This window comes from Silurus aristotelis, assembly GCF_946808225.1.
Source record: "Silurus aristotelis genome assembly, chromosome: 11".
Classification (NCBI taxonomy): domain Eukaryota; kingdom Metazoa; phylum Chordata; class Actinopteri; order Siluriformes; family Siluridae; genus Silurus; species Silurus aristotelis.
The window spans coordinates 29,458,007-29,469,802 of NC_139584.1; the positions used below are offsets into that span (position 1 = coordinate 29,458,007).

The 11,796-nt window shown below is 39.3% G+C and overlaps 1 protein-coding gene across 3 annotated transcripts in view; it reads left to right on the plus strand.

Moving 5' to 3' along the window:
- Positions 1-11,236, plus strand: part of glt1d1 (glycosyltransferase 1 domain containing 1) — a 23,154-nt gene extending 11,918 nt beyond the window's left edge. The window contains exons 7-12 of one of the 3 annotated variants that reach the window (XM_083554256.1): positions 951-1,049; positions 2,048-2,097; positions 4,066-4,109; positions 4,527-4,647; positions 5,606-5,704; positions 10,255-11,236. In XM_083554256.1, the coding sequence (XP_083410382.1) occupies positions 951-1,049; positions 2,048-2,097; positions 4,066-4,109; positions 4,527-4,647; positions 5,606-5,704; positions 10,255-10,401 (560 nt within the window). In that variant the 3' untranslated portion in view covers positions 10,402-11,236. The other 2 variants (XM_083554257.1, XM_083554258.1) reach the window with 2 other exon arrangements.
- Positions 11,237-11,796: the final 560 nt, after the last annotated feature.

Sequence of the window (11,796 nt, forward strand, 5' to 3'; positions counted from 1 at the left end):
GTGTGATTTCCCTGTCATGGCCTAGCGTCTGAATTGCTGAAGGCATTATGGGATTGGATGCTTATCTGCAGAAATGAATTTCCTTCTCTTATCTCTGCTTTATCTCTCAGAGAAACGAGTCTCAGAATCCAGAAAGAGTTTAATCCTGCGTGCTGTGGTCACTTGGGTCGTGTCCCATTTCAGCAAAGTCTATCGCAGACACATTTTCACGTGTTTCAGCCTCCTAGCGCTGGTCATGGGATTAAGAGGGATTAGAACCCCTGATCCAGCAGCCACTGACCCCAAACCATTCCAGATCGTTTCAGGAAATCTTCCTCACATCAGAGCTTCCCTCGAGACTCCAGCTCTTGGTTTCATTAACCTCTCCCGGTCAGGATAATTAACCTGCGCCCCCGGTTTTCATGTTTGAGTTGATCGGATCAGACGTTTTAGCAAACGGACCGGGTTTTCTGAACTTCTCATTACGGGTCTGGATGCGGACACGTGCTAATCAGCTAAAAGGTTCAGGATTTAAATTAACTTTGTTTCATTACATTTGCATTTCAAGGCTGTTTGAAGTAGCGGCGTGATTGGACACGCCTTAGCAGAGTGTGATTGCATCCTCTTTATAGAACTCTATTCTTATTCATTAGCTAAAACCTTCATTAGCGGAATGTAGTGCTGCTAGCTAGCATGTTATTGACTGGGGAACTTTCTATCGACCGTGCTCTTGCCTCTTGTCTTTTTATTTGTTGTTGTTGTTTTTGGCTTTTAAATTGCTACGAAAAAGCTACACGATCACTTTATGAAATCTGTAGAACATGTTTGCATTATGTTCATTTTCTTCATAAAAATCCATGGACACAGAAATGTACTGAATGTGGTTTCCACTGTACTCTGGTTGATTAGCTGGAAATTCATTGAATCGGAGGATTCTCCTGATTGACGATCTCGTTTGATTGGGTTTGTAGGAGTGTGTGTGGATCGAGTAGATGACCTGCACGTGTTCCTGTTAGTGTGTGGACTCAGAAAAGTGAAGGACCCTCTCTACCTGCTGAACGCCTTCTCAGGTGAACTTTCACACACTTCATAAACGTAACTTACTATTTGTCCTGAGGAGAATGTAGTAGTTAACGACTAGAACTGTATTAGCTAATTAGCAAGCAGATTTGGCTCTTAACACAGCTCTGAGGAATGACCTTAGGTTTTATGCAAACCATAACGTTTATGATGAAGGTCTTTGAACCATTTACACTTCCCCAAATGAACTGCAAGCGGCCATGTTAGCAGGTCCTAAGTTCCCAGCATTCTAGGTTTCTGTTTTTCAGCCCTGTGTTTCCAGTTTATTGCATGTCCATGGCCCTATCTTAACATGGTCCTCTGTTTCCTGGGTTCTATATTCCCAAGGTCCTCTGTTTCTAGTGTCCTATATTACCACGGCCTTATATTTCTAAGGTCCTATTACCAGGGTCCTTTAATCCCATGGTTTTATATTCTTATGGTTCTATATTTCTAGGGTCATATGTTTCTAGGGTCCTATGTTACCATGGTCCTCTGTTTCATCGGGTTCTATATTGCCAAGACCCTCTGTTTCTAGGGTCTTATATTTCTAGGGTCTTATATTTCCAGGGTCCTATATTTCCATGACCCTCTGTTTCCAGGGTCCTAGATTACCACGGCCCTATGTTTCTAAGGTTCTATTACCATGGTCCTATATTCTTACGGTTCTATATTTTAAATCAGTTTATTCTTATAGAAAATGTTTCTAGATCACTATCTCACCAGTGTCCTATATTTTCAGGGTCCTATGTTCCCAGGGTCATACATTTCCAGGACTCTATATTTCTTGTGTATTATGTCTGTAGGTGCTTATGTTGGTCCACAATTCTCCAGTGTCTTTTTTTCCAGTGTCAGTGTTTTCAGGGTCCAATGTTATAGGCAGTTTTGTATTCAGATCAGTGGTAACCCCCCGATGCCTCGTTACTTCCTGATCTCCTGGCCTGAAGCGAATGTGTGTGTTCTGTTTTATTTACATGGCTAATCCTCTGCCAGATCTTTTTTCCAACAGAATGGCATGCCCAGAACCCTCTGATGATCCTCATCATCATCGGCCCAAAGGTGAGCACAAATCCAAAAGTGTGTGAAAGTGTATGTGTGTGTGTGTGTGTGTGTGTGTGTGTGTGTGTGTGTGTGTGTGTGTGTGTGTGTGTGTGTGTGTGTGTGTTGCTGCATCTGTGGCACATCTTATAAAATTCACACTTCTTGCATCATCATGCTGCTTGGACATGGCAGGCACCATTAGAAGCCACTGTAGCTGTGAGTCTCTATCAGAACATCTGCCACCTCAGATCTTAGCTTTGGGACTCGGTTTACTAGCAAGCCTTTGATAAGGGCAAAGTTCTCAACGAGGCTCATTCTGGACCAACCTCAGACTGGGGTGGATCTTTGAATCAACATAAAAAGCCAGCACATAGTGAGGCAGATATGAGAAGGAATGATGGACCTGCTAATCCGAGTCTGAGACTGAGATCTGACCGAAATCAGTTCCTCTGAAGTGTGTGCCAGAGGTACGAAGCCTTTCTTTCCCAGAAGACATGGATATTTTCTTACACTTGCAGTTCAGGCTGGAGAAAGAAATTGCAGTTGCATTTTACATATAATCAACTCAGTGAGAGGATCTCAGCGCCACCTAGTGCTTAGTGCTGGTTATTGATGGTATTTTTACCTGATGTTTTGAGATTTTGCACCACTTGAACGTTTCTCCTTAAAAATAGATGTTCCTTAACATCTAATGATCATCGAGAGCAAATCCATGTATTCTTTGGTTTTCTGTGGTTAGTATTGTAGTATTTTACATTTAATGAATTATGAAAAGGTTTTGGGGGTCATTTCTAAGCTCAACATTTTTATTCCAAATTCCTGGAAATGACACAAAGGAGCATTTACATTATAATAAATCAATTTCAGGAGAAAACCTCTGTTTGTTCTTAATCTCCAAAATCGGACCGTATTCTCTGATGCTTTTTTTTCTTCATTAAGATTAATGCTGTGCTGAAAATGATGAGAATGTAAAATTTGTCTTATCCAGACTCTGGGATTCGGTTATTACAGAAATCATCTCACACAGAAGTCGTTCCTCATCTTATATAAGATACGAATGTGAGATTCAGTATTTCTTGTCTTATAGTTTAATCACTTTATTTAAATCATGTGCTTTATTTAGAAAGCTGGATCTCACCAAGATCTCACTCTGATCTTACCCTGATCTCACCAAGATCTTACCAAGATCTCAACCTTATCTCCACTGATCTCACCCTGATCCAGCAAACTGATAATAAAATAGTTGCTATGGTTTAGATTGTGGGCTCAGTACTCTTTTTTTTTTCTGGAAATATCTACTTGATTTGTCTGATATACAGATACATCAGATTTCACAGTGTAGAAGAAACATCTACAGTAAACTTCACGTGTTATGGGTAGTTCTTTCACTTCTCAGCCCACATTATTATAACATGATAATTACTAGTAATAACACTATTATAACATGGTGTATGTGTTTTACATACGCAGTTGAAATCTGGATTCTGATTGGTCAGAATTTCTTGATTCATTTTCTAGAACTGTAGTGTAACTTCTAATAGATGTTTATTTAACGTTTGTGGAACGGAAAGTCTGTAGTTCATTCTACAGAAAAGAAAAATACTGAATTGAATTCATTTCAAAATCAGTTCGATTCGATTCAGTTGAATTTAATTCAGTGTTATTTGAATCAAAGAAGACTTTGTTTGAATGCAGTTGCTCAAAGTAAAAGATCAAAGTAAAGATTAAAGTAAAAAAATAAAAATAAGAAAATAGAAATAATGTTATATATTAAATGAAATGTGTAGCAGCTGAAAACAGAAACAGAAAAGTAACATTAGAAAGTAGTCTCTATACATTTGTCTCTAATCACCATTGCTGATGGTGGTGAGGAACAAATTCCCTGAGAAGGTATAAAGAAGAAACCTTGAGAGGAACAAGACTTGGATATGAAAGTGCCATTTCTTACTCATTTTTTATATTATTTTATTTCTTTTTTCTTTACAGATCGACCCTGTACTTAGCTTAGAAGTTGAAGAATGTGTAAAGAGGTAAAGCTCATTGCTCTTTCACTTATCCACTCTTCTTCTTCGGCTTTCCTCAGAGACTCTTTATCTCGAACAAAGTACGCAAGAAATTGTCTTCACGATTATTCCTCAGCTTTGGGCTCTCACATGAAATTGGTATTGGATTGAGGGAACTTATCTCTGTATACACTCATTTTTATCCAGTGAAACTGTAAACAAGCAGGTTCTAATGCATGGGGGACATGGTGCTATCAGGTTCTCAGCATCTCAGCACAGAATAAATTGCACTGACATGGTGTGGGAAAGTGATAAGTAACGTTCTGTATATTATTATTCTAAATCCTGAGACGTTAACGTGTGCTGCTGTAACTCCCTACAGCCTGCTGTCGGCCTTCTCTCCAGAACTTTCACTCAGTGTTGTGTGTGTTGGTGTCTGTGTAGATGTTCTGGAGTATTTTTAGCAGCAGAGAGGAATCAGGAGGAACTCCACGCCACCATGAGGAGAGCGTTCGCAGTCGTCAACTCGTCCGTGTCGGAAGGCATGTCGGCCGCCATCTTAGAGGTCTGGGTTGGATCATGTGACCTTCATCCCACTGTGTATCTCATTTGTTTTTAAAGTACAAGATTAGATCTCTGATTTCTTCAGATTAAACATCAACACAACACCCTGTTTAACACGCCAGATTGAAACAAAGATCAAACAAGTCTGTAAAAATTAAATAATGATCAAACAAGTCTGTAAAAATTAAATAATGATCAAACAAGTCGGTCAAAATTAAACAAAGATCAAACAAGTTGTCAAAATTAAACAGAGATCAAACAAGTCGAACAAAATTAAGCAAAGATCAAACAAGTCGGACAAAATAAAACAAAGATCAAACAAGTCGTCAAAATTAAACAAAGATCAAACAAGTCGGACGAAATTAAACAAAGATCAAACAAGTCGTCAAAATTAAACAAAGATCAAACAAGTCGGACGAAATTAAACAAAGATCAAACAAGTCGTACAAAATTTAACAAAGATCAAACAAGTCGTACAAAATTGAACAAAGATCAATCAAGTCAGTCAAAAAAAGACAAAGTGGTAAAGTGAACTTTCAAAAAGTGATCTTCAATTAACAAATACAATTACAGAATCATGTCACAAAGTAAAAGTGTTAGTATTCAACAGACAGATTTATGAATTTAATTTCTCAATAAATCCTCTAAATCCTTCAGACACATCAGGATCAAATCAGTAATCGAATCTGTTACATGCAGAAAATATTGTTAAAAATCCTGCTCTGCTTTACAGCCCTGACTTTTTACTGCTAATCCGGGGGTTTATCAGTGTTCCGCTTTAATCCAGTTTATCTGCAGCAAACACTGGAGAACTGATCTAAGGATTAAAGCACTAGTTATACACGTTTCTTTTTTACCCTTCAAATGGAGTTATCTGATATTACAGGTTCACTTACAAACGATAATGTGTGTGTGTGTGTGTGTGTGTGTGTGTGTGTGTGTGTGTGTGTGTTTATCAGGCCATGGATTTGTGTGTGCCGGTGTTAGCGAGGAAAATTCCTGGGAACGCTGCAGTTGTCCGACACGAGCACAACGGCCTGCTCTTCTCCTCCCCTCAGGTGAGATCTTCAGAGATCATGTGATCATGTTGTCTTTATTAATAATAAAATAAATCAATGTTTCTCAACATATTGGAACAAACGTTAAAAACGTTATGAAATATTGCAGGTATATTTCTGGACTTAACTCTAAAAATAAATTCACACGTTACTACACACTGGACCTTCAGATATCTGTAATACAGAGCTGAACTTTAATCCCAAGACCCAGAGCTGAAATGTCCTGCTTTTGATGTGATGTTGGTTCATGTCTGTGAATTTATTCTCATTTATCAGGCTTAGGGTTGTGAATTTCCAGGAATTTTAAAGACTTGAAATGTTCGTCTATAACAGTTAAATTAAATTTACAAACAGACAACCAGATTTAATGCAGTTTCAGATGAATTTCTACCTGCACATTCATCAATCACCTGCACACAGCACTCTTACTGCAGAGTTACTAAAGGCCACGCCCCCTACAGGCGCTGCACATTCCTCCATCACATAAAACACATCATTCATTAAATCCTGCACACAAAATAGTGTCAATAAATGTCCACCTTGATGAGTTTATATGTAATTTACATAAATCTTACATACATTATAAATACACATTCATACATAAAATTAACAATTAAATCAAAGTAAAAAATGTTTTGTTTTTATCTGTATTAGTTTACACTCGTCTGCTTACGACCAAACTAAATGTTTATAATTATGTTTTATATGTTATGGTTTATATACATTTTCCTCAAATCTCTAATTAATTCCTATAAAATTAAAAATAAATTCCTGATTTCAACTTGGATTATTTCCAAAATTCCCATGAAAAGTTTTAGAAAATTTAACAGACATTTATGCTTCAAGCGTTTATTTACTCGTCTAATGAGTTTTTCCTTAATATCTTGCTGAGTTTGTGTAAATGGACATCCACGAATCAATATTAAAGTCGTGTATTTGTTTATAATTTGGGATATAAGGTGGTTAAAGCTCAGGGTTACTGCCACATTTGGGCCCCTGAGCAAGGCCCCTAATCCTCTGTGCTGTACTGTATCATGGCCGACCCTGCTCTCTGACCCTAGTTTTCTAATGTCACTGAAATGAAGAAAGAACTTTACTGTGCTGTAAAGTGCATGTGACGAATATAAAGTACATTTTATAATGAGTTTCATGATTTTTACATACGTAATTTTACTGTCAATCTGGTATTTATTTCAGTAAAAAAACAATTTAATAGACAATTTGTGTAGTTTTCCTGTTAAAGGCATCCAAAACAAATCCATAAATCGGATAGTGTAGGATTTAGTACTGACTGGCGCCCCGATGAGCTGCAGTGGCTGAGCTGCGTTATTGGACTTTACAAATGAATGAGGAATGATGATCAGCACACACACACACACACACACACACACACACACACACACACACACACACACACACACATATATATGAGGACAAAGAAACACCATAAATTCTTTGTTAACTCAAAGAGAACGTTTCACTCGGTTTGACCACCGAACAGATTTACACACAACTTTACTAAAAAATTATTAAATCAGATATGAAATTTATAGGGAGTGTAGTAAGACCACCACTCAGCTGTGTGTGTGTGTGTGTGTGTGTGTGTGTGTGTGTGTGTGTGTGTGTGTGTGTGTGTGTGTGTGTGTGTGTGTGTGTGTGTGTGTGTGTGTAGATATGTAAGAATCATGTACAGCGAGATCCTGCAGCGTCTTGTGAAAAGAGACTCATTAAATGCAATAAGAGAATGGTTTCACTCTGAATTAGACTCTGATGTTCTTGCGGTTCCTCGGGTCCTGCTGAGATCAGAGTCGTTTTGCGAGTCTCGCGCTACGCCATGCTGAGAAACGCAGATGCTCTCACGAGACCGTGGATGAATATTAGCTTCACGTGTAGAGACCGATATCTAACTCTGTACTCAGGGATAAGATTAAACAGCAGGGGAGTGACGGAGGGCTTTAAACGTTAAATCATATTAAAGGGAAACATACACACACACACACACACACACACACACACACACACACGCGCGCGCACGTACGTTGAGAAGAAAGAATTCAGAATATATAAAACGAAAGCATGAACATCATCATCTGTGGGAAAGTCACAGAGAGACGTATCTGATGTCTCTGTAGAGATGAAGAGCGATTATTACTTAGCATTAGCGAGATCAGTGCACCTGCAGACCGAGTCAGGGCTCGAACAACGTTTCCACCTGCTCATCATCTAATCACGAACATCTACCATCTACAGCAGACACTTCAATACACATAAATACCTTTCAGTACTATAATAAGATCCACATCTCACTCTGATGTAATTATACAGTATATTAAATTCTACAATGGTCTTATTAGAGATTAAATCAACACAGATGAGTTCAACATCAGGGGGCAGTAAGTGATAATAAACACTGCGCTGGAAAATGATCACAAAACAATGATGTCATGCTTTAAAATATTTACATTTAGCATTTAATCATCTATAAATCATGTTAGTTCATGTTCTCTTCAGGGTCAACACGTCCTTCAAAACTCCAATCAGCATCAATGATGATCTTCTTTCGGCTTCTCCCGTTAGGGGTCGCCACAGAGGATCCTCCGCACGTTTGATTTGGCATATGTTTTACGCTGGATGCCCTTCCTAACGCAACCCTCCCCAATTTATCCGGGCTTGGGACCGGCACTGAGAGTGGCTGGGGATGGTTCCCTGACCGGGAATCGAACCCGGGCCGCAGCGGTGAGAGCGCTGCATCTTAACCACTAGACCACCAGGGGACCTTTCCAATCAGCATCAATAAGAAGTTTATATATATTTCTGTTCATGAGTATTCATAACATTTTTCCCAGTAGTCCATACCCCTCATTTCATAGTGTGTATGTTTAGGTTAGAGTTTCTATCCAATCAGATTTCAGCCTTCACATCACATGTTACCAGAGTTAAAAGGAATCTGCCTTGTGGTCTTAGGAATCAAAAGTGTGAGCGTCTGTAGTGTACATGCTGCTTAAAGCTTCATCCAATCAGATTACAAGTTGGAGACACCTGGGCCATCTAGCAGGCGTCCAATAACATCAGTATTTTTTAAATGTCCTCTGATTGGACGCTCAGAGAGAGACACTAGTCAAAGTTGTTTGCAGATACATTTATAAGGATAATAAAGAAAAAGGTGGACGTCATGAGAAAAGGTCAAAACAGTTCAAAACAGTTATTAAGATTTTTTATGAACCGTTTATACTTAAACGAAATCCATGGAAATAAAATGCAGGCATGATGTGATGAGGTGAATACGGATGCTTCTGCTGGAGATGATGTATGTGGAGGGGTGTGTGTGTGTGTGTGTGTGTGTGTGTGTGTGGGATGAGGTGAATACGGATGCTTCTGCTGGAGATGATGTATGTGGAGGGGTGTGTGTGTGTGTGTGTGTGTGTGTGTGTGTGGGATGAGGTGAATATGGATGCTTCTGCTGGAGCTGATGTATGTGGAGGTGTGTGTGTGTGTGTGTGTGTGTGTGTGTGTGTGTGTGTGTGTGTGTGTGTGTGTGTGTGTGTGTGTGTGTGTGTGTGTGTGATGGAGTGAATATCGATGCTTCTGCTGGAGCTGATGTATGTGGAGGTGCAGTTGTGGCTCCAGTGAAAGGAGACGTGTTGAATTGTGTTCATTGGGTTTCTTGCTTCAGTGATGATGTTCATTCTGACTGTATGAGATCCTGTGTGTGATCCAGCGCTCTGTTCTACTGCACTTCTCTATAATACTGATGTTTCTACAGATGTAATCATGCTATAAAGAGGTGGATTGATTCAGGTAGAACACCAGTGAAGGTCTAGAGGTGAACTACATGAGCATTATAGCAGCTATAAACAGTCGTATTTCGTATAAAACTCTATACTTTTTCTTGAAGTTCATAATCAAAACCTACCAATTTTCATGAAGCACAGATACTGGAGTCTCCTTCTCTCCATGTTAGATGGTTTATAATTCACTCAGTCATCATTTTTAGCTCAGTATAAGCAAAACTCCAACCATGGACCACCCATTGACCTCACAGCTCTCATCACACTCCCTCTGCACCAATGATCAGCTGGTCCCACCATCTCTCAGGGTACAAGGAGGACATGCTTCATGACTCTTCTCTGTTCTGGCTCCTAGGTCCTGAAAGGGGTTGAGTGTCGAGCAGTTTTCAAAGATATCTGAAGACCTGCAGTACCTCTTTGAGATCTACCTTTATTCATCTCACAGTGGGGAAATTTCTGAACATGTTCAGCACATCTCTTATTATTCATATTAAAAAACTCTCCAACTTTTCTTCCCAACAGAGTTTTAGATTGATGGTATTATCAGTCTGCGTCCTAATAACCCAGTTTTAGAGTGTAGACCTCAAAGCTCTTATGTACGTCACTTTGGAAACGAGGGCATCATAAACGTACGTGGTTTTAAACTCATCTGATGGATCCATGAGCGATCGAGCTCACATTCAGATGAAGCCTGCTGTAGTTACGATCTCGTGGTAATTCAGAGTAACTGTAATATCCAGATCATCTTCTGTTCCTCTGTAGGAGTTTGTGCTTCTGTCCAAAAGACTGCTGAGAGACAAGGAACTGCAGGAGAACCTGAAGAGCAACGGGAAACGCTACGTCACGGAAAGACACGACTCTGCAAAAGAGAGAAGGACGTACCAGCAGCTGGTGGAGAAACTGCAGTAAAGCTCAGATCTTCTCAAACGTCAGTTCCAGCAGAACGTCTCCGAGTTATGAACACGTTTATACGAGTGACAACCTTTTAGATCCTTCAGTCAACAAACATCACATACGTTCCGGTTTGTGGTCACAGGACCGATTTTAAGAATAATCACTATGGCAACACACACATTTCATTTTATAGGAAACATTTTCAATAAGGACTTTACACCTGAGCGTGTTTCTGAACGGTTCCACTGATACTGATTCCACTGTCTTGTAGGAACATTTAGAACATCAGAGATCTTTAGTGTCTGCACGACTTTTTTAAACCGAACATCAGGGTCCATTTTATCGCCGAGCAGCTGAACAACATGTGATCAATCCTCTTTACTGCTACACTTCATAGACAAAAGTATTGGGACACCTGACTTTTCCACCCATGTGTGGTTCCTCCTTAAACTGTTGGAGACACACAATTGTTGATTAGTGTAATGAATATAAACAGCAGGTGATGATCAGGATCTGTGATGATGACCAACTTAGTAGGAATGAAGGAGGGTCTCGTTTCCATGGCAACCAGTTTAACGGTCTGGTTTTTTTGTACCGTTTTTAATAATGTAATGTGAATTCTTATAAACCGTATGGAAGGAATTCGGAAATGTGGGTGATATTTTTTTTTATTTTTTAGGAATCATTTCTATTCCGGAATGTTTTACGGTAAACGGTGGATCGTGTAAATGCTGTAAATCCGTCAAGTTTACGTTTTTAAAAATATATATATTTATTCATTATTTTTCCGAATGCAATCAGTGGACTGAATGTAGTGTTAATGTTAAATAAAGAGTGTTTTAAATAGAAATGGGCTCCGGGTCTTGGATATAAACGATATAATCTGTAGGTGGTCTTTCAGAGATCATTACAGTCTTCGTTTATTGGAGATGTTTTATACGTTTCATCTCACAGGAAGGTCAAACATCTTCACGCTTCAATTCGAATGGATTTTATTGGTATTTTAGACGAATACAGTGAAAAGTGCAGAAACATCTAGTGTTGTATTACCACAGGTTCTGGATGAAATCCATGTAGCTATGAAATATATATATATATGTGTGTAGGTTAAATTGTGAAAGGAATCCTGAACCAACATGGCTGCAGTTCCACACTTCACCGCCATACAGTTTCATCTGGACTGCAGCTCACTGGAAGCGACTTCACCGTACAACAAGACGATGAGCCGAAGCGCACGTCTGAGTTCTGTACGTGTTATTTAGAGAGCAGACAGACGTCTAGAGTGATGTCCATCATGGAACCACCTGCCCAGTCACCACACCTAAATCCTACTGAACTGCTCTGAGATGAACAAGAAACATCTCCATCTAGTGAAGAACATCTCTGGTAAGTTTTACAAAGTATTTCAGC